The sequence below is a fragment of the Halichoerus grypus genome, chromosome 6 (genome assembly GCF_964656455.1).
Source record: "Halichoerus grypus chromosome 6, mHalGry1.hap1.1, whole genome shotgun sequence".
Lineage (NCBI taxonomy): Eukaryota > Metazoa > Chordata > Mammalia > Carnivora > Phocidae > Halichoerus > Halichoerus grypus.
Genome location: NC_135717.1, coordinates 26,019,109 through 26,042,036, shown reverse-complemented (window position 1 = coordinate 26,042,036; position 22,928 = coordinate 26,019,109). Strand labels below are relative to the sequence as shown.

Genomic DNA, 22,928 nt, shown 5'->3' with positions numbered 1-22,928 from the left:
TTTTTAAACTCTGTTATGGCTGCCGATGGCTATTACTCCAATTTATTTATTCTTGAGGTCTTTGTTTATTATATAAGTCAAGGATTGGCTGGCTGCATATCAAAGGGAGTTTGGAAGAGCATTTTATATTTTTGGGAGACGAGGACCGGGCGTGGTTGGTGAGTGTGACCCAGAGACATTAGGCAATAAATATATCGTGATAGGGGTTTTCCTTTCAAAAAAATAAAAAGTCGAGCTCTACCAGTATTGTTGACCGGCCTTCCTCCGTTCCTGCTCTCAAAGCCACTGTTAATTTAGAAAGGGATAGGCATGAAATGACCTAGGATCTCCGTTTTCTTGTACGGAGTTAGGTTTCTGGATTAGTGGAGCTCGAGCAAGGCTGACAGGTGGCACAGCGCAGCTGGATTTGGGGTCCCTGCAAGGACTAATGAAGCCAGGGGGCAGGGAGTGGCGTGGGGTCATGGTGGGAGGGGGTGGAGGCTGAGGAACGAGGTGACCGGCTCTCTGTGCTCTTTGAGGCTCGAGTGTTCTCCAAGTTTTTAAAACCTGTTTCCCTTTTGATGAGCCATTCCGGCTTTCAGTCATTTCTCTCTTCTTGGTTTTTACGGTAAGTATTCAAGAGCAGCCAAGTTGCTCTTGCAACACTTTGCTTGGAAATGTCCTCACCCATGTACCCCATTTCATGGCTCCCAGGTTCTGCCTTCCACAGAGCACCAGGACGTGAGCGCAGTCCAGCCAAGCTGCCTGCCACATTATGACAGGGAGCACCTTTCCATGTCCAGTTACCCGGTCCTCATTTCCATCTGAGTGAGTCCTCGCTAGACCTTCACCGTCCGAACTTCTAGCAGCTTCTGTTTGCAGCCACTGGTGTGTTCTGGAGGAGGGTCGAGGTTTTCTCTGCAGCTCTCCTGCCCTCTCCGAGCCCTCACGACAATCACCCGTGACCGTCCACCCGGGGCGATGACATTTCTAGTCTGTCTTACAAAACCCTTCCATCCTGTACCTGTCCTGGTTCCTGAGCTGCTTCCTCATTTTTTAGGTATTTGTTACAGCAACACTCCCACTTCTCAGTCCCTGTTATCTTAGTTCATTTGGGCTACTATAAAAAAAAAAAAGACTACAGATGGGGACAATTATAAACAAAAGTATTTGTTTCTCCTGGAGGCTGGAAGTCTGGGATCCCGACACCTGCACGGTGTGTCTTCATGGGGTGGGGGGCTCCTGGGGTCCCTGGTCTCAGGGCTCTCATGAGGCTCCTCCCTTGTGGCCTCATCACGTCTTGAAGGCCCATCTCCTCTAACACCATCATTTTTGGGGGTGAGGATTTCAGAACTTAGCACCTCTTCTGTGCTAGTTGTGTGTTTTAATACTACATGTATTTTAAATACCGTAAGTTACCATTTTTTGCCGTCACTAATCTAGTTTTACCCACACCTTTACTTTTAATTACTCTAAAGTAGGTATGGGTGATATGAGTGTGTACATGCACATATGTGTACATGTTATATATATATACGTTTTGTTTTTGATTGAGATCACTTTGTTTCCACATGTAGCTTTTTTTCCCCCTTTTTCTTTGACTGGAAGCTCTTCAGCCCTTATGACTGAAGGGCAGTTTCCGTAGGTGCAGAATTTTTGGTTGGCAGTTAATTTCCTCGGGACTTGAGTGGCACCATCCCTTTGCCTGTTGGCTCTCATCTCTGCTGAGACAGTAATCATTCTTTGAAAATAAGGTGTCTTTTTTCCTTCTAAGAAATCCTCTCTTTAGTTTTTAGCCATTTTACTTTGAGAGCCCTAAGTCTGGTTTTAGTTTTGCTTTTGTACAGGTCCTGCTTGGGGCACAGGTGTTTCTTGAATCTGTAGCTTGATGTCTTTAGTTTCAGCTGTCATCCCTTCACACGCTGCTTCTGCCCATTCTTTCTCTTCCCCTTTAGGGTTCCAGTTGTGTGTGTGTTAGACTGTCCCTTCCTGCCCCTTGGCACCTTTCCAGCTCTTCACTGTGCTTCCTGTCTGTCTTCCCCAGGTGCGTCAGCGATCCCTTCACAAGACGGATGAAAACCATGTGCTCTTTGTCTCCTTCCTGCTCAGCTTCTTTCTCTGGCTTTATTCAGCTTCTGTGAACACTTTGCGGGGGAAACCAGGGCCCGAACTCTCGCTTCTCTGCACCCCCTGCTCTTGAGAAGCTCTTCTTTCAAGTCTTGGTTGTCTCGGGAGAGGCCGGGGAGGGAAGTTGGCTTCACTTCACTGAGCGCCCTTGGTTCTGGCATCTGGCCTCACGGGTCCCGGATGCCTTGGCAGCTACTTACACCTTGAACTGAGTGTTAAAATTCTACTTAGCGTTTCTCGGTGTTGGTAGAAGTACCGTTCCACTATAAACCGCTGTGTCCTTGAGGAGGTCTGAGCAAACAGTTCTAGTGTTTTCTCTGTCTCCCTCCGCTGATGGTTGTCTGGGTTTTGCTATCTGCCAGGCATTCCAGGAGCAGGAACTACAAGGCTGAGTTTGCATCATGCCGGCTCGAGGCTGTGCCGTTGGAGTTTGGGGACTATCACCCGCTGAAGCCCATAACGGTAAGTTCGTCAAGGGCTCTCCAACTGATGTTCTTACTCCACGAAATTACAGACCAGGTTCCTGGGTCTTTCCCATTTGCCAGCAGTAGCTGCTTTCATATTTATTTCCACCAGTTTTTTAGTTTTTTATTTCCTCTTCTTTGTGATGTTGACCTCACCCCCCATCATGTTCATTCTGCTCTTTGTCATATTCTCATATTCGCGAGGTTGTCATGAGCGCGCGATGCCTTTGTTCCGGATGTGGAGGTGTAAACCAGATACCTTCTTAATTTGCCTGTGTGGAACATTAAGAATCTCTCTGATTACCCATAGAGGATGCTGTCCTGACTAGCGTCTTGGTCTACTTGTGAGTTATTTAAAAAACGGAAAGCAGGCAAGTGATGTAGATGGTCCCTCTCTTCTGGGTTAGTGCTGTTTGATCAGTAAGTAGTAGAAGCTGTGTGCGTGTCATCGTGGGTGAGGATGAGGGTGACAGACACAGACCAGTGGATACCAAGGACATGAAGTTTCCTAATAGCGGAGAGCCTGAGAATGCACAGAGGCCATTACTTAAAGCAGGAGATCCTAGATGGAGCTTCTGCCTCCCAGGGCCCCTCCAGGCCCTGTGGGCTTGTGCGGCCATGGCTGACCCCCTGGTTGGGTCAGTTCCGGGCTTGCATCCTGTGGCTTAGCGACATGACAGCAGAGAGACTCTTCTCTAGCAGTGTTCATTGCCCAGCTGGCCTACGTGTCCCTCCCTGACCCACTCTGGTGTCCAGGGGTAGAACGTGCTGACTGATTGGGTTGGGGTAGTGCCCACCCTGGGAACTGGTAGCAGGGCCCACCCCAGCAGGCCTGTAGAAGCTGAGAGTCGGGGAGGGCTCCTTTCCCAAAGAAAACATGGACTGTGAGCCTGGGAGACGGAAGGCCGGATGCCAGGCAGGCAGAATGACAAATGTGCACCAGTAGGAGGCACTTGGCCAAATCATCCGAGGTTGGCATCAGACCCTACGGGTTTAGGGCAAGGTCTTCAATAAGCCTGCCCTTGCTTGAGACACCCACTGCACATTTGGGGGACCCCAGGCCACCTGTACTTCTGACCAACTGGCTGCATATCCAAGATCTCCCTCAGTCTTTTTTTTTTTTTTTTTTTTTTAAAGATTTTATTTATTTATTTGAGAGAGAGAGAACAAGAGACAGAGAGCATGAGAGGGAGGAGGGTCAGAGGGAGAAGCAGACTCCCCGCCGAGCAGGGAGCCTGATGTGGGACTCGATCCCGGGACTCCAGGACCATGACCTGAGCCGAAGGCAGTCGCTTAACCAACTGAGCCACCCAGGCGCCCTCCCTCAGTCTTGATAATGGGCTAGAACAACTCACAGAACTCAGAAAAGTACTGTCCTTACAGTTTTATATAAAGGATATGGATGAGGAGCAGCCAGCTGAGAGACACTTAGGGTGAGGTCTGGGAAGGTTCGGGACCACAGAGAGCTCTGTGCCCTCAGCCTTTGGACACATCATGTGTCCACCAACCAGGAAGCTCACTGAGCTTTGGTGTGTCCACACTTTGTATTGGGGATTTTATTACGTGGGCGTGGCGGAGTGATTCCTTGGCCACGTGATTGAACCCTGAGGTCAGGCTGATATCACCTGGCTGTGCTCACAGGCTTGGTCCTTCTCATGACCAGCCGCCACGCTGTGGCATCTCATTAGCATAAACTCAGGTATGACTGAGAGGCTTGTGAATGACAGACACTCCAAGGACTAGAGCCCCCTTTTCCAGAACCAGGGTCAAAGGCCCGTCAGGCTCTCTTTTATCCAACCCTCTCCGTCATTCTCTCTCTCTCTCTCAAGACGGGTTTCCTCTGCCTCCCTGTGGATACCTTCCCAAAGTGTCCGTTACTGTCCCTCCACCTCTGGCCCCTGGGTTTTCATAGCTTCCTCATTTCAAGAGGAGAGTGGAGGGCAACTAGCCCTTCTGGATTTGGTCCTAAATTTTAGGCAGAGAGACTCTGGTTGGATCCTCTTGGCTCAAGAGTTCACCCCCAGTCTGGTCATCTGAAGCTGGGGGGAGTTGGAGGCCAGTGGACCAAAGACATGGCTTTACACCCCAACACCCTGCCCCGCCCCGCAGAACTCACCAGCACGTGGCATCAGGAAGTTCTCTGAAAAGGAAGGCGGGGCATCCACTGCTTGGCGGTGATGACCCAGCTCGGCAGCACTCCTGAGACCATCTTCAGAGCGGGATAAGCCTGGGATCTTGCGTGCCCTGGTTCACGACCCTCCCTAGACCCGTGGCACCTCGTGAATGACCTGACAGCCTTGTGAAGATGCGGGCTCTGATGCCGTAGATCCCAGGGGGAGCTTGAGTGCCCACGTTCTTTTTTTTTTTTAAAGATTTTATTTATTTATTTGACAGAGAGAGACACAGCGAGAGAGAGAATACAAGCAGGGGGAGTGGGAGAGGGAGAAGCAAGCTCCCGGCTGAGCAGGGAGCCAGATGTGGGGCTCGATCCCAGGACCCTGGGATCATGACCTGAGCCGAAGGCAGACACTTAACGACTGAGCCACCCAGGTGCCCCAAGTGCCCACGTTCTTGAGCAGCTTCCTGGTGACATGGATGCTGCTTGTCCAGGGACACACTTTGAGTAAGAGGGCCCGACGGGTGCGGTTAGAGCTCACTTCCTGGGTCCTAATGGCCCAGTCTCTGACTTACCCCTACTCCGCGCCTTCCCTTCCTCTGTAGCCGGGATTCTACAGAATGCCAGTAAGCGGCCCTGCCCCAAGTGGTGGTCACTTCAGTGAAGGGAATGAGCGAAAACCCATGTGAGTGTATCTCTGGGAAAAGTCTTGGGAAACTTCCACTTGACCTCTCGGGTTTTCCCCACAGGTCATGGAGTCGAAGACCAAGAAAGTGAGCCGGAAAGGTAGCACTTCTTCCACGTCCTCCTCGTCCTCCAGCTCCGTGCTGGACCCGCTGAGCAGCGTGCTGGACGGGACCGACCCCCTCTCCATGTTCGCGGCCACGGCGGACCCCGCAGCCACGGTAACGTGGCCGCTGGTGGTCGGTCCTGCGGGGGCGGCGGTGGCGGCTTTTCATCTTTTTTGCTTTCATTCTGCACAGGTCACGCAGCGGGGGGCGTCATGTTTGTACCGTTCAGCTGATCCAGGCGCCCACAGGTTCTGGCTTATGGAGGCCGCCCCTCCTTTCTTTATGAAGGCATTTCAAAATTCATTTTTGGTTTTAATTTCACCCTTTATAATTCCTTTATTTATTTATTTATTCTTAGGTAATTACGTAAGTAAATCACTGATTTTTCACGTAAGAGAGTTAAACTGCCAACGAAGCCTGTGTCCTGTTGGCCACCTTTGAGGTCCTCAGTGATTAGTGTTTTCAGTGTCTCTTCTGTCACTTTGTATTTCCTTTTCTTTTTAAAGATTTTATTTATTTGAGAGAGAGGGAGCTCATGAGCACACACAAGCAGGGGGAGCAGCAGAGGGAGAGGGAGAAACAGACTGCCCGCTGAGCAGGGAGCCCAATGTGGGGCTCGATCCCAGCACCCTGGGACCATGACCTGGGCGGAAGGCAGACGCTTAACCAACTGAGCCACCCAGGTGCCCATCCTTTTTTTTTTTTTTTTTTTTTTAAAGACTTTCTGTTTAAGCAATCTCTACACCCAACATAGGACGCAAACTCACAACCCTGAGATCAAACGTCGCATGCTCCACCGACTGAGCATCAGGCGTCCCTGCAGGATAACTTCTTAGAAGTTCAGTCCCGGGCTACGGCAGTGTGTGTTTAAGGTTTTGAGGGCTCCTGCCACGTCACTCTCCAAGAGGGCCTCACCGTGTTCGAGCACCGCCGGCAGCTTTGCCACCTGGGATGTTCTCGGCACTTGAACTCTGCCATTTTGGTGGTTGAAAAATGACCGCTTGCCCTTTGCCTTCCCTTGATTCTTAACGTGTTTGAGTGTCTTTTGATCTGTCTGTTGGCTATTTGTGGTGAACTGGCCGGAAAAGTATTTTACCTAGTAAACCTTTTAGATCTGTTTTATTCTGCAATGAGGGACTATCTGTCTGCCTTCTGCTTATATTTTTTTTTCCCTTTAGCTTTGAGATATAATTGGTGAAATTGTTAGACATTTAAAATATGAACATGATTTTGCTATTTGTCTTTTTTTACATTTGTTTAATTTCATTTTGTTTTTGTTTTTATTTTTTTAAAGATTTTATTTATTTGACAGAGAGATAGCACAAGTAGGCAGAGCAGCAGGCAGAGGGAGAGAGAGAGGCAGGCTTCCCATTGAGCATGGAGCCTGTCTCGGGGCTCGATCCCACAACCGCCATGAGTTCATGACTTGAGCCAAGGGTTGGCCGCGTAATGGTCCGAGCCACCGGGGTGCCCCGAATATTTGCTATTTGTGTACATTGTGAAAGCACTTCCCCCATCAAGTTAGTTAATAAATCCATCACCTCACATATTTACTTTTTTTTTTTTTAATTTGGTGAGAACATTTAAGTTTTACTCTCCTAGCAAATTTCAGTTTTACAATAACTTGCTATCAACTGTAGTCACCTTGTTTTCTTATACTTTGTTTTTAAAGACTAAAATAGTACTGTGGCTGAGAGCTCGTCTTGCCTTTCCTTAGGACAGCTCTAGAAAGAGACGAGACAGAGACGAGAACTCCATCGTAGGATCCGACTTCGAGCCCTGGGCCAACAAACGAGGAGAAATCCTTGCCCGGTACACCACCACAGAAAAGCTCTCCATCGTGAGTACCAGTACGCTCTTCCCCCAGGGCCCACTTCGGACTTTGTAGTAATTGCTTTTTGTCACTCTGATTCTGCGCCCAAGTGCGTGTGTAGGATTTTCCTTCACACCAAGCAATTCTCTGATGCCTGCTGGGTGTCCTGCAGCTCAACTCCGTTCTGACACAGAGAGATACCCGGAGATCGTGTCACTTCCCATGGGATAGGGACCTGGTCCCTCAACACTCTCTCCCACTTCACCCTCGGGTCACGAGTCCAGGTCGTCTGCTGTGCTTCTGGCTATCTGGCTGTGCGTCAGATTCCCACCACCCTCACCTTGGGTTCAGCTAATTTGCGCTGAGGTGGCTCACAGCACTCAGGAAACCGGTTCACTCACTAGATTACAAGGATATTGAAGGCCCCGAATTAGCGTCCACTGGAAGAGAGACCTAGAGTGAGGTTCCAAACAACCTCTTTCCCCGTGGAGTTGGGGGTCCTGCATGGTGGCATGTGGGTGCATTCTGTTCACCAACCTGGAAACTCTCTGAGCCCAGTCCTTTTGGGTTTTTATGGAGGTTTCATTGCATTGACACGATTGATTAAATCATTGGCCATTGGTGATTGATTCACTCTCCAGTCCTTCTCCCTTCCCTGGAGGTCAGGGCCTGGGACTGAAAGTTCTAATTTTGCTTCCCTTGGACACCAGTCCCCATCCTTAGGTGGGTCCAAAAGTCAGTTAACAGAAGACACCTTTACCACTCTCATCCCTTAGGAAATTTCAAGGGTAGTAGGAGCTTCTGTGCCAGGAACAGGACTTCTTACAAATCACAACATCACAGTTAATGTTTCCCCAACTCCTGGGCTCCGTACATTTCCCTCATTGTGTCAGCGTTAGTTGGGAGAAAAATGTGCTCATTGGTTTCTAAAAAATGTGTTAAGAATCAGGGCTCTGGCACAGTTCGGGGGAAGAACTGGAACATTGGAGCCCTGTCTCTGGGGAGGTCTGAGTTAGGATGTGAGGAGCCCGCTGCCCACCCCCCCCCCCCCCCAAGAAGGTGTACTTCTTGCTGTGGCTCAGGTTTTCTTCCAGAACTGGAAGTTCACTGTTTGGGTGTCCACAAGGCAGAGTCGTTGGCTCCGAGCTGAGACCTGAGATCGGCCAGGGAAAGCAGGGGAATGCCCGGGTTACTGAGGACGAGGTTCAGGAGCTTATAACCAAAGCCCTCACTAGTGACGTAATACAGGGGTGACGTTTCTCTCTTGACCCTGAAAAGCAGCTCAGAGGTGGGTGGTCCAGGGCTAGAACAGCAGCTCTTTCTGTCCTGCCCTGTCCAGTGTCCCCTCATATCTGAGTTGTTGGAAGGAGGAAAGGGGAAAGTAGGATGCACACTTGCTTATTTGAGGACCCCTCCCAGAGTCCCCCCTCCACACACCCAGTCACATTTGTCTTGAAGGTCGTCACGGACCAGACACAGGTGGAAGGGAAGCTGGGAAGTGGTGACCAGCGTGCCCGTCAGAAATTGGGGCTGGAGGGGCGCCTGGGTGGCTCAGTCTTTAAGCGTCTGCCTTCAGCTCAGGTCATGATCCCAGGGTCCTGGGATTGAGCCCCGCATCGGGCTCCCTACTCAGCGGGAAGCCTGCTTCTCCCTCTTCCCCACTTGTGTTCCCTCTCTCACTGTGTCTCTCTCTGTCAAATAAATGAATAAAACCTTTAAAAAAAAAAAAAAATTGGGGCTAGAGTAGGGAGGAGGGGTGGACCCGGTGGGCAATGGGAAGGCTCTGCCCGGATCCCTCCCCTCCTGGCTTCCTCTCAGGGCTCGAGCTGGGTGAGGGGGGTGCAGGCAGAATTGCTGGACTAGTCGTTTTGTTCTGATTTTCTGAATGCATTGACTTACTTCAGAGCGTGATTTTTCAAGCAGGAGTAATTTTACCTGCCGGGGACACCTGGCAATGTCTGGAGGCATTTTTGGTTGTCACAGCTGTGGGGATGTGACTGGCATCTAGTGGGTAGAGACCAGGGACACTGCTAAACATCTTCCAGTGCACGGGGCCGCCCCCACACAACAGGATTTTCCAGCCTCTAATATCAGTAGCGCCAAGGCTGTGAAACCCTGATTGAGAGGAATGTAAAGGCAACCCTGTGACGTGGTGCCCTGAACATTTTTGCTATTTGTTGGCTCACTTTGAGCATCCTAAATTGTGTAGAAATTTGAACCTGCCGTAGTTTCTAGTGAGCTGTGTTTTCTGCCTTTGATTAAATAGTTCGGTTTTTCATTTGGATAAGTAAGTAGCTTTGTTGGAAAATGATGGGTCATGTTGTCTTCATGCTACTTGAGTAAGTATCTTACAAGTTTTTGTTGTTGTTGCAAAAACTAGTCAGTTTTTAAAAATATTAACAAATTATTTTTGCCTCTGCAGAATCTGTTTATGGGATCTGAAAAAGGTGAGTTTTTGTTGTTGTTACTGTCTCAATGGGGAATTCTCCCATAACCTTTAGATAATTTCACAAAGGAAAAAAGTTTGTGGTATCTGGTCTGGTGTTTAATTCCATTAAAGCTGTTCTTTCCTAGATTATGTACAGACTTAGTAGAATTGAAATACATATTTATGTGATTAGTGGGGGAAAAAAGACCAAAGGAGTTTCTAAGAGTAAAACATTAGCTCACTGTCTGATTTTAGTTACACAGTGGTAGTAATCTCCTCACTAGCTGGAGAGTAGTTAAAATTCTCCTTTTTAGAGATCCATTACTTTGCCTTAAGTCTTTACCCACCCCTTGTGAGAAGGCAGATACGCTGGGGACAAGAGTCGCGGTCTTATTGACGACTGGTCCGTGAACACTGCGGTCCTCAGTTTCTTCTGCCAGGACACATGGTCAGAAGCTCTGGACCAGCGCACCTCAAACTAGCTGTGCAGCGGGCTCACCTGAGCAACTTTCGTACAAACACACACCACGGGGCCCCACTCCACTTGTTGAATTTACCTTGAGGAGTGGGACCCGGGTATTGCTTTTTATTTATTTGTTTATTTGAGAGAGTGCGGGGGTGGGGAGGGGCAGAGGGAGAGGGAAAGAGAGTCCTAAGCGGACTCCATGCTGAGTGCGGAGCCCAATGCGGGGCTCATTGTCACCATCCTGCGATCACAACCTGAGCCAGAACCAAGAATTGGATGCTTAACCGATTGTGCCACCAGGACACCCCTGCAGAGTGCTTTTTTGGAGCTCGCAGGTGATTCTAAGGCACCTGACACAGCTTGTGCCACTGGGCTGCGGGTGAGCACAGCTGAGGTTTGGGTGCAGATCATTAGTACGGCAGTTGCAACTCTCCCTCGTTCTCTGCCGGTGGGAGCAACACTTCAGAAATGAGAGTGGGAGCACATTTGTTAGGGCCGTAACTTTGACCCCAATCCATGAAAAAATAAATCCGACTGTTGCATATCTACCAGTTTGGAAAGAAAGATTGACGAGATGACTTGCTGGCGAGAACGTATAGGAGCGGGCACTCTCGTGCTGCCAGTGGGAGTGTAAAGTGATAAAACCACTGTGTAAAGCACTTCTGTGGTTATCTATTAAAATTGAAGTTGGGCCAACCCTTTTGACCCAGCAGTTCTATTAGGATATGCTCTAGATCAGAAATTGGCAAACGGCCTCCTGCAGGCCAGATCTGGCCCTCTGTTTAAGCTTGTAAATAAAGTTTTATTGGAACACAGCCATGCCAGGTTGTTTACATATTGTCTGTAGCTGCTTTGGGGCTGGAATGGCAGAGTTGAGTACCTGTGACAGAGACTATATAACTCACAAAACCTAAAATATTTATATCTGGCCCTTTACAGAAAGCGTTTTCCACCTCTACCCAAGTTCATGTTTTTCTTAAAGTGTGGTCCAAGGGCCAGTAGCGTTGACATCACCTAGGAGTCATTAGAAAGGCAGAGTCTCAGGCCCTGCCAGGCCTACTGAAAATCCGAGTTGCATGCTAACTCATCTGTAAGTGATTCCTGTAAAAGTCTGAGAAGGCGCTGCCCTGAAGAAATGTGTGTCTATGAACCAGGGACATAGAAATGTTCACAGCAGCATTGTTCATGGTAGCCCCAAACAGGAAACAACGCAAACATCCGTCAACAGTAGAATAAGAAATACATTGTGGTGTATTCACATAGTGGAAAATAGTAAACAGCAGGGAAACAGTTCTGTGTAACAACACAGGTAAATTTCATCAACTAAAGATAATGGTGAACAGGAAGCAAGACCGTATCTGGGCTCGGTGGTGGTCACAAGGTTTTATAATTATCCGTTAAAATGTACATGTGTGCACTTTACGTATTATATTTCAAATTGAAGGGAACAATAGAAACGAAGTAAAAAGAAAAACAAAAACAAACATTATTTGGAAACTTAAGGAGTCATTTGTTAGTAATTAAATAACTGCACCGTGCTCTCAGCCTGATCCCAAACAAATCTCTGAGCTAACACCAGACCGAAGTCGCCAGTGCCTCCCAAGAATGAACTTCTGATCCTGAGAATGAGTTTGGGGGGCAGGAGCAGGGGGACGTCAGATCTAGAACAGAAGCCCCTTGCAGATGGGGAAAGATTTCTGAGATGAGGAGTGCTGGAGAGCCAGCTGGACAGACAGCCTCACCCTGCGGCTGGGCCACGGCCGGAGGGCGTCCCTTGGTCTCTGTCCCGCCAGCCCGTGGATGGGATGGCAAGAATCGGCCGACAGGTGATGGTAGGAGGCGTGGCTAGCCCTGTTTGCCTGAAGAGTGGGTATCAGAGTGTGACAGTCCCGCACTGAGGCCAAGCCTGAGAGGGCCTTTTGTTGGTGGAAGACAATGGCATGATGGATTTTTGGCGTCCTTCCCTGGTCTGCCTTTCTTTAGAAAACAAATGATTCAGTGAAAAGTTTATAAATACCGAATGGAGTGTGGAACCATTTTGAGGCTGGCCCGCTGAGCTCTGGGGGCAGTTTCTGAGCGAAAATGTTTGCAGTGGAACTTTGGTTATATGAGGACGTGGTTTTCAAACTCTCAGAGTTGTCTGTAATGAAGTTGTTCCCTGGCCCCCTTATTCACATTGAGGTGGAGAGTGAGAGATGCCTTCCCTTGGGGGTGTTGGGGACGGAGAAAGCCACCTCTGTGACATGAATCCATTCTGTTTAGGCAAAGCGGGGACCGCCACATCCGCCATGTCGGAGAAGGTTCGGACCAGGCTAGAGGAGCTGGATGACTTTGAGGAGGTGAGTGAGCAAGTTGTTGGCCGAGCACAGGGAGGATCGGCGCTTTTATTTCTCCTGCCAAGTGAGATGCGTTTTGGTGGTAATTCCCAAGCCGTGCATTGTGCTCGTTCCTCCCGAGGCACCAGCCGATCCAGGGGAAATGGCCAACGGTGCAGTTGGCTGAGCGTGCAGGAACTGCCTTGGGCTGGTTTTCTGAAGGCGTCTTGTTGCTGTGATGCCTGAGCAGACCCAGGTCGTGTGGGGACAGGGTCTAACTGGAAAAGCCAGCTGGAGCCACCTCCCTGGGAAGCGCCTTGCACAGGAAAAAGATCATACCTGGTGCAGAGGCCTCTGCTGACTTGCTGTGGCTCACGAATCTTTCAGAAAACCTGCTTTTAGAGAACACGACTCATTTGCAAACTCTTAAGACTTGATGAATTTCACATGTAAATCTAGTTTTTTGTTTTTGTTTTTAATACCACCTGATAACTGAGGGTCCACATTCCTGCATTTAACCAGGGCATGCGCCGTCCAGGTTATACAGTCCTTCCTGTCCCGATTCTCTTATGAACACTACAGGCCTGGCCCCTGGAGGCAGGGGAGTTTGCGTCTCCTGGGATGTCATTTAGAGAGGCCACCTAGCGTCCTGAGTAAGAGACTCGGGAGCCAGACTGCCTGAGTTTGAATCTCGGCTCTACCGTTTGGCAATTCCAGGATTTGGGGCAAGGGGCTTAACAGCTCTGTGCCTCAGTTTGCTTATCTGTAAAATGGGGGATGCTGCATCGTACTTGCCTCTTTGGGTTGTTTGAGGAATGAAATAAGTTAATGCATATGAAGTGCTTGGACCAACACCCAGTGCGTGCTGTGTGCTGTTGTTAGTTGCTGTCAGCACCGGCTTAACCTGAGTCTGGAGGCCTTACCTAGCTCAACTGCCGATGAGCAGAGTGCCCTTGGGTGTTCCCTTTTCCTATATCTACATCCCTAACTAGAACATGGGCATAAAGAGTATAGTTGTGTGGACCCAATGGTAATGCTTTGAAATCCACAAAGGGCCTTGTGATGGCAGGTGCCATCGCTCTGTCCTGCATCTTGCCCCTCAGTTCAGGGTCCTTCCAGCTCCGAGACGAGAGCTTTTGGGTGCTCAGCAAAGTCTATTCGCTCACCCTCTTATTTCCCAATTCAGAAAGGACACGTTTTGAATTAGGGTGCCCGGGAGCCTCGGTCTGCATGTCCTCAGCCAACCTTGGCTAGCAGGAGAGAAATTGCTGAGCATTTGCATCGAAGCTCTTCAATCCAGGTGTCACCTGAGCTGGCTTCAGTTGCAAATGGGGCCTCTGTTGAAGGATACAAGGCCACTACCTGAGCCCAAGGGCATGGTGGCCTGGAACCAGGAGTTACAGAATCACCCAGACACCTAGCCAGCCACCCTCTGCCTTTCTCGGTTCTCTGTAGCATCCTGTCACTGACTCTATACTTGTTGTCCCCCCCACCACCACCAAGATTGATTTTCTTGCTGCTCCCTGCTCTAAGCAGCAGATGGCTGCCCCCTGGCTTCCAGGCAAACATCGCTTATTAGTCAGGGCAAGGCTGGGTTGTACTGTGCTAACAAATGAACCTCCTAGATCGTAACACAAGTTTATTTCTTCATCACATTACTCATCCGGTGAAGGTGACAGACACACCACCATCTTGAGATGCTGCCATCTCAACAGATGGCTTCCAGGGTCATCACTGCAGAGCTGAAAAAGGGTTACTTCTCACCGCCTCAGCCCAGAAGGTACACGTGCCACTGTGCTCACAGCCCGTTGGCCCAAATTAGTCACGTGGCTCTTCCTACTGCAAAGGGACAAGGAGGGCAGTTCAGGGATCTGTTGGGATCAGTCCAAATTTTCTGAACCTTCTGCTTGTATTTCTTTAGTAAAGAGTTCTTTGCTTTGGATTCCAGGGAACATTGATAGAAAAAAGATTTAGTTCATGGTCTCGTGTGGGTTAATAGGACTCTCACTCCTGTGAGCTTTGTAAATAAATAGCACTTAACAAGAGCCAAGGATTAATGAGCAGGTACCATGTGCCAAAGGCTCTGCTAAATCTTTACATTCATAGTTTATTTCATCCCTGTGATGATCTTGCTTTCCTTCTGCCACAGCTTTTTGTTGTGGTCGGCTCTCTGTCCTGAAGGCACTCCCCACGATCTAGTTAACAGCCCCCACCACCCACTTTCACCATTGTCCAGTAATACCTGCACACCCCTGAGTGTTTGGCTCAAGCATCCCTTCCTCCAGGAAATGATTCTTTTTTTTTTTTTTTTTTAAGATTTTATTTATTTGACAGAGAGCGACAGCACAAGCAGGGGGAGCTGCAGAGGGAGAGGGAGAAGCAGGCTCTCCGCTGAGCAGGGAGCCCGACTCGGGGCTCAATCCCAGGACTCTGAGATCATGACCGGAGCTGAAGGCAGATACTTAACCGACTGAGCCACCCAGGCGCCTCAGGAAACCATTCTCGACCACGAGTCTAGAGTCCGTTCCTTCGTTACTGTATTTCTTCCATTCTGAGATAAACCTTTCCCCCCACATTTGAATATCCCTGAAATTGGGCTGCGTCTCTCAATTAGTGCATGTCTGTGGTTGGCATTTTTTTTTTCTAACTTAGTGGTACACAAAGAATTGTGCTTCCTAGAATGGGCACCTCAGATTCAGTGAACTATGATGTAGGTTTTCATAGAATTGTTTCCTCTGGAGCATTTATCTCTGTTTATATTAATACCTATCTCATCTTCTGTATATGAAACTCCGTTAGTGCAGAAATAATGTCTTTTTGCTCATCTTTGTGTCTCGGGCATCTGGTGTCCCCTGCTTGGCACACAGTGGTTCCCAATGATTATCTGAATCATTGAGCTGAGGGCTGACTTAGGTCTGACTTGCTCCAAGGTCAGTCTGAGTGCCTGCGCTCTGCTTGTTTTTGCAGAAAACTCAAAGAACCTCTTCAGTCACAAGACGAAACTATCAGTTGTGGTTGGGAGTATGAGAAAAACTTAGAGACTGAAGCTCAGCCAATACTCAGTATTGTTCACAGGGTGGTGGCCAAATGTTGTTTTTCTTTTTGTGCTTATACCTTCCTACTTTCTGCCCATAGGGATCCCAAAAGGAACTGTTGAATTTGACTCAACAGGATTATGTGAACCGCATCGAGGAGCTCAACCAGTCACTGAAGGACGCCTGGGCCTCGGACCAGAAAGTGAAGGCTCTAAAAATAGTCATCCAGGTCAGGTCTAGTGATTTTTTTTTTTTTCCTTTCCCCAGAATTTCCTATGTAAAACTCCTTTATAGGTAATTAAGGTTTTTCATAGGCCTGCCTTCAGGGTCTTACCCTACTTTTTTGCATCTGTTCCATTTTCACATACTTCCTTTGAAAGGCCCTGATGATGAATCTGTGTTTTTATGAGATACCTAATCCCAGGGCCACCATGTACAGCTGCACAGGTTGTATACTGCACAATTCCAGGACCTTCAGCTTGGATTACAGAATTAATGATTTCCCCTGGAATGTGCAGTTTGTTGGCCCTGATACATCCACTGACACATTTATGGTTTGTACAAACTAAAGATTGACCAACTGTCTTGGGTTCCTTGATCAGATTTCCTTTGTATTTTGGGGACTTATGGTTGTGTGTCCCTGGTATGTGCATTTTTGGCTCATATTCTGCGTAATTATGTGACAAAACATGTTGATAGTGTTAGACGAGGTACATTTGTTGAATCCTTTGTTGACGAATTTGTTGATCCATGACAGCTCTTGGATCACAAGATCAAGTTCTGTAAGGAAAAGAACTTATTCAGTTTCTTGACCCTTCAGGTCATTGTCTTTTGGCAAAACGTGCTCAGAAGTACACTGTAAAAGGACTCGTGTGCATTATGATTTTCAGAGCAGAGTTCACAAAGAATTTCTGAACAGCATTTTAGTTCAGAAATATAGTCCTGTTCTTGTTCAATGTCATGGCAATGTGACATTTGTTTTCTCACCTGTTGATTTGGAGAGAGGGATAGAGTCTGGCAGTCTTGACACTGGGTAGTTGAAGTCTTTTAAGATGACACTTCGTATAGCAGGTGCTTTTTTTTTTTTGGTGTTTTATGGCAGAGGCAAACCTGAATTCATTTCCCTTCAATCACTGTTGTTAGTTTACAAAGTAAATACTCCTGAAGAAGAGTCCTCTCATCCTGGATACACGTGATGGGGTTGCTTACTGAGAGGCTCAAGTAAGAAAATATTAAACTAACAAGCGCTTCTTCAAAGTATTTTTATTGGCAACATCTCCCCATAAAGGACTGGAGTGTAGAGAACTTGATGTCCGAGAGCTTTTACATCTGGAGATTTGATTCGTGTCTTCTCAAAGAAAAAAACCGTGGAAGTGTTTCATTAACTTCACATCTGGTTAATAGTAACTATTTTACTTTCGATACTTTAAAGGCTGCTTCTTTAACCAAAAAAGAGAATCAAGGGGGGGGGCAGAGTACGGAGAAATGAGCACAGTTCACTTTATTTGCTCTGCAGTAAGGTATTCTGTTGTGTGGTGGATTTATTGAAATGTATTTCAGTGATTTTTTAGTAAGTTACTTTATTATCCAATTCAGTTTTAGAGCATGTTCCTTTTAAGATTTTATTTATTTATTTGACAGAGAGAGACACAGCGAGAGAGGGAACGCAAGTAGGGGGAGAGGGAGAAGTAGGCTTCCTGCGGAGCAGGGAGCCAGATGCAGGGCTCGATCCCACCACCCTGGGATCATGACGTGAGCCGAAGGCAGACGCTTAACGACCGCCAGGTGCCTGTAGAGCATGTTCTTACCCCTTCCCCCAAATTCCCTCAAGCCTGTTTGCAGTCAGACCCTGACACTTCCAGCCCCAGGAAACCACTGATCTGCTTTCTGACTATAAATTCGCCTTTCCTGGACATTTCATAGGGATCATTCAACGTGTAATCTTTTGCCTCTGGATTCTTTCACTTGGCATAATGTGTTTGAGGTTTGTCCATGTTGCAGTATCAGTACTTTGTATCTTTTTACTGCTGAGTAGTATGCCATTGAATGGAGAACCACATCTTACTCATCCATTAACAAGTTGATGATGGACACCGAGGTCATTTACACTCTGGCTAGTAATGAACGATGCCGCCATGAACATTTGTGTACGAGTCTTCATGTGGACACGGGCTTTCGTTCTCTCGGGTAGATTCCTAGGAGTAGAATTGCTGAGTCCCATGATAAGGGAATGTGTAACTTTTTGAGAAATGGCCACAGCATTTTGCGTTTGCATCCCCACCAGCCGGGTGTGAGGGTTCCAGTTCCTCTGTTTTCCGACGCTCGCGTTACTGTCTGTCACTTCGATTACAGTCACCCTAGCGGATTTGAAGCGGTATCTCATAGGTGGTTTTAATTTGCAATCCCTGGCAACCGATAAGGTCAAGCTTCTTTTCATATGCTCATTGGCCATTTTTATATCTTTGTTAGTGAAAGATTTAATACGACTTGCCCATTTTAAAAAATCACATTATGTTCTTGTTACTTTTTTTTTTTTTAAAGATTTTTATTTTTTGAGAGAGAGAGAGAGAATGATAGAGAGCATGAGAGGGAGGAGGGTCAGAGGGAGAGGCAGACTCCCTGCTGAGCAGGGAGCCTGATGCGGGACTCAATCCAGGGACTCCAGGATCATGACCTGAGCCGAAGGCAGTCGCTTAACCCACTGAGCCACCCAGGTGCCCCTCTTGTTATGTTTTGACAATTCTTTATGCTCAATGCAAGTTCCTTATCAAGTATCTGATCTACAAGGATGGTCTCCTAGTCTGTGGCTTGTCTTCATTTTCATAATAGTGTCTTTTGGAGTGGAGGAGTTTTTAGTTTTAGCGAAATTCGATCTATCAACTATCTCTTTTGGCTCATGATTTTGGAGTGGTAGCTAATAACTCTTAACCTAACCCAAGCTCATGAGAATTTTGTCCTTTGTTTCCTTCTAGAAACTTTTTTTTTTTAGGATTTTATTTTTAAGTAATCTCTACACCCATTGTGGGGCTCAAACTCCTAATCCCAAGATCGAGAGTCACATGCTCTACTGACTGAGCCAGCCAGGTGCCCCTCTTCTAGAAGTTTTATAATTTTAGCTCGTACATCTAGGTTTATGGTCCATTTTGAAGTGATTTTTGTGTCTAGTCTAAGGGTCTAGATTTATTTGTTTCGCATGTGGATATCTGGTTGTTTTAGCAATATTTGTTGAAAGGCTGTCTTTTCCCTATTGAATTATTTTGGCACCTTTTTTAAAGTTACCTGACCATAAATGTAGGGGTTTATTTCTGGACTCTTAAGTCAATTCCATAATATCTGTGTAAGTCTGTCCTCATGTTAGTACCACACTGTCTTGATTACCATATTTTTATGGAAATTTTTTTAAGATTTATTTTACTTCAGAGAGAGTGCACATTACGCGTGCATGAGTGTGCAAGTGCAGTGGGGAGGGGTAAAGGAAAAGGGAGAGAGAGAATCTTAAGAAGACTCTGTGCTGGGGCACCTGGGTGGCTTAGTCGGTGAAGCGTCTGCCTTCAGCTCAGGTTATGATCCTGGGGTCCTGGGATTGAGCCCCGCGTCAGGCTTCCTGCTCCACGGGGAGCCTGCTTCTCCCTCTCCTTTTGCCTGCTTGTGTGCTCTTTCTCTCTGTCAAATACATAAATAAAATCTTTAAAAAAAAAAAAAAGCTGAGCAGAGAGCCTGACACGAGGCTCAATCTCATGACCCTGAGATCAGGACCTGAGCCAAAACCAAGAATTAGATGCTTAACCGACTGTGCCAAAGGTGCCCCTATGGTAAATTTTGAAACTGGTTAGTGTAAGTCTTTTAACTCGGTTCTTTTTTTTTTTTTTGTCCCACAAAATTATTTTGGCTATCCTGGGTCCTTTGCAATTCTTTGTGATTTTTAGTATCTGCCTATTTCTACCTGCCCTGTCCTCATCCCCCGCCCCCAAACTGGGATTTTGATGGGGATTGTGTTGACTTTGTAGGTCAGTTAGAGAGATTTGCCATCTTAACAGTAGTGAGTCTCCTGATGCATAAAATATGCATCATTCTTTCTGTTGATGGGCATCTGGTTTTTCCTTTTTTCTTCTTTGTTATGAACGATGTTGCCGAGATCACTCCTGGACGAGTCTGCTGGCCTCTCTGGAGGTGAGGACCCATAGCTGAGAGTGGAATTGCTCGGGTGCTAGGCATGTGCCTCTTGAGCTTGACCGGGCAATGCCAGATTGCTTTCCCTCGCAGCTGTGCCCCTGCGCACTCCTAGCAGCAGTCGGGCTGTGTGAGTCTGTGCTGTTGAGCGGCCTCACAACATTTGGTATGAGCGGACTTTCTGTTTATCATTTTTCCAATTTAGGAGGTAATAAAATCATATTGTATCGTGGTTTTAATTTGCAATTCTCTGATTATAATAAGATTGAGCCTCTTTTCACATGTTTATTGGCCGCTGGGGTTTCCTTCTTTGTAAAGTGGCTTTGGTTGATGCTTCTTGCTCATTTTTTCTGTTAATGGTGTTTGTATTTTTCTTATTTTTAAGATTTTTTTCCATGTATCCTTGGTAGTAATTGTCTTCTGATTAGTCTGCTTGCTTGCTTCTTTTGATCCATCTTCCTTTCTTGGTTTGTGGCTTTAGGTTATGTTTTACTGTATCCTTTTGTTTTGGCTATTTAATATATGTGTATGTATATAAATATATATATATATTCAATACTTATATGTATATATATGTTGAATTCTAGAAACTGCCTAGTGTCCTTGTAGAATGTTGCTAATTGGAAAAAATGAAAAACACCCTTTTAGTATTTTTCCAGCAGTGCTAATCAGTTCCATAGCAAGTATTTCAGGCAGAGTAATTTATCAGTCAGCCATTCAGGAAGTGTCTGCCACGGTGCTTCTCCACCTGGGCTGCACATCAGAATCCCTTGGGAGCTTTAAAAATGTCCTGAGTCTGAGCTGCACCCCAGACCAGCTTGCTCAGAATCTCTGGGAGTGGGACCCAGGTGCCGTTATTTTTAAAAGCTCCCCAGACGATTCCAGAGCTGAGAACACATGGGCTGTGGGATGCTCAGTCCGTTTGGAGTACGCTGAGGATTGTGGATATCACGGACCCAGTGTGTCCTGGGTTCCAGTGCCTCTGTGATCTGGAGTCCTTGTCAAAAATACTGATTCCCTGGCACCTCAGCTGGAGGTTTTCACCAGTAGGTTTGGCGTGGAGCCAGGGAATCTTTTTTTTTTATGGTAGGTTCTGTGCCCAGCGTGGAGCCCAGCACAAGGCTCCAGCTCACAACCCTGAGATCAAGAGTCGGACACTTAACCGACTGAGCCACCCAGGTGCCCCGAGAATCTGTAATTTTAACACACACCCTAGGAAGCCTGATTTTTATTTAGGAAACTGCACCAAGGCTTTAAAAATCTGGCATCTTCAAAATAGTGATTTAAAGGGGAACTTCATTTTAGGACCTGATTACGACTTTAACTGTGGACCTAAAAAAAAAAATTCCACTTCCTGTTCTCTTGTGTAAAATGTATGTTCCGTGATACCAGCTTGGGAGAAAAATCAGTACACAGATGTTGGGAAGCCCCAGCTGTGTTTAATTTGAAATCTTCTGTTTGAATTCTGTCTTCTCATCTCACCACTGGGCAGTAACTCCTCTCTGAGGGGCTCTGGGTAGGAACTCAGGAGACGTCACATCCCTAGGAACCAAGGGCTGTGTATTGTAAACAGTCTCTAGGATTCAGAGTTGTTTGCTTTTTCCAAGCCCTGAAATCTCATGGGGCAGTTGTTGAAGTTGGAGCTCACATAAAGGGCATATGAAGAACACAAAGCAAGGCATCCGGAAATGGATTTCTACGAACGTCCAAATGCCACGTTTGGTGTCAACACCATTGTTTTAACAGCTTACGTTCCCCTCACCCTTCTGCCCCCCACACCCCCCTGCATAACATTTGGCTGTAAGAGGATGTTTCACAAAACAGAAATGTTGTTTGCCTTTAGGCTGTAATGCTAAGGAGAAACTATGTGATTTTAACAATTTAGAAATTGGGTCACAATGCCAAACGGAAAACCCGTATCAGCCTGCGTCTTGATATGACAGACATTATTTCCATTCTTTGCACTTTGGAAATGCGTATTAACGAACTCTTTCTATCTTTTAAGTGACATATTTGTATCTAAAGGTCAAGCATCGGAATGATAGAAGTTGGCAAATTATTTAGTTCCTTGTGCTGACTTTTGAATTCATAAAGATTTCAGGGCATTAAGTTTTGTTCTCCAAAGAAGAAACAGGTTTTTTGTTTCTGATCATAAAAGATGACTTAATCTGGGGTGTTTAGGGCCACGTTGTGTGGCTGTAGTCTTCCATTAAGCGTTCTGAACGTGTTGGGGTGCCTGGGTGGCTCAGTCGGTAGAGCGTCCAACTCATGGTTTCACCTCAGGTCATGATCACAGGGTCCTGGGATTGAGCACCATGTTGGGCTCCATGCTGAGCATGGAGCCTGCTTGGGATTCTCTCTCTCCTTCTCCCCCTGCCCCTCCTGGCTCACACTGTCACTCTCTCTCTCTCAAAAAAATAAAAAAAGATCCGAACATGTTAGTGGCCCTTTGGTGTGAGCGATACAGGCGTAGGGATTGAGTGAAACGTTCCCAGTGTTGCATATCATAGTTGCAGGGAAACATGTGCTCTTTGAAGCTTGTCATGTTTCCTTTTAGAGGGAAATTTGGAAGTGAGGATAAATAATAGATGCTATGGGGATAAAACGTACAGCATAGGGAATATAGTCAGTGCTATTGTGATAATGTTTTATGGTGACAGATGGTAGCTACACTTGTGAGCATAGCATAACGTATAAAGTTGTCTAATGCTATGTTGTACACCTGAAACTAACATTGTGTGTCAACTATACTTCAATTAAAAAAAAAAATAGATGCTCAATTAAGAAACCCTGGAGATGTACTTACAGGGTCATTTCATAGAAAAGAATGTTGAAGAAGCAAGACCATCCTGAGATAAACCAGAGGAAGCCGTGCTGAAAAGCACTTGGAACAAAGCTGGAGTCATTTGTGAGGACATTGGGAGAGGTGTCGTTGACCTCTCTTGGTGACTTTGATGCCGACCCTCGTTCAGTGTATAAGCAAAGACCCTTCTGGATAAGAGTCCTCAGTCCTGTGGCTTTCTTGGAGGGATGTGATGGAGTCCTTCTATAAGAGGTTCTGTAGTGAGCAGTCTGCCCCCCCCCCACACTTGTCAAAGGGACAGTGGTTTTGCTTCTCATTATGTTTCCAGTGTCTGGCATGGGGCTTGGCACATGGAAAGCACCTGTGCTTGTTTGTAGAAATTAATTTTCCAGGCCTGGAGCATTGCAACGAAGTCAGACAC

At 46.9% G+C, this 22,928-nt stretch overlaps 1 protein-coding gene across 6 annotated transcripts in view; it reads left to right on the top strand.

Annotated features, from left to right (window-relative positions):
- The window catches only part of VPS35L (VPS35 endosomal protein sorting factor like), a 114,180-nt gene that overhangs the window by 3,242 nt on the left and 88,010 nt on the right, over positions 1-22,928 (top strand). For 3 of the 6 annotated variants that reach the window (XM_036076018.2, XM_036076019.2, XM_036076017.2), the window contains exons 2-7: positions 2,469-2,568; positions 5,436-5,591; positions 7,195-7,317; positions 9,713-9,737; positions 12,447-12,523; positions 15,635-15,763. In XM_036076018.2, coding sequence (XP_035931911.1) covers positions 2,469-2,568; positions 5,436-5,591; positions 7,195-7,317; positions 9,713-9,737; positions 12,447-12,523; positions 15,635-15,763 — 610 coding nt within the window. Of the gene's footprint in view, positions 1-2,468; positions 2,569-5,435; positions 5,592-7,194; positions 7,318-9,712; positions 9,738-12,226; positions 12,366-12,446; positions 12,524-15,634; positions 15,764-19,521; positions 19,705-19,797; positions 19,913-22,928 lie in introns of those variants that run through there. The other 3 variants (XM_036076022.2, XM_036076024.2, XM_078074761.1) reach the window with 3 other exon arrangements.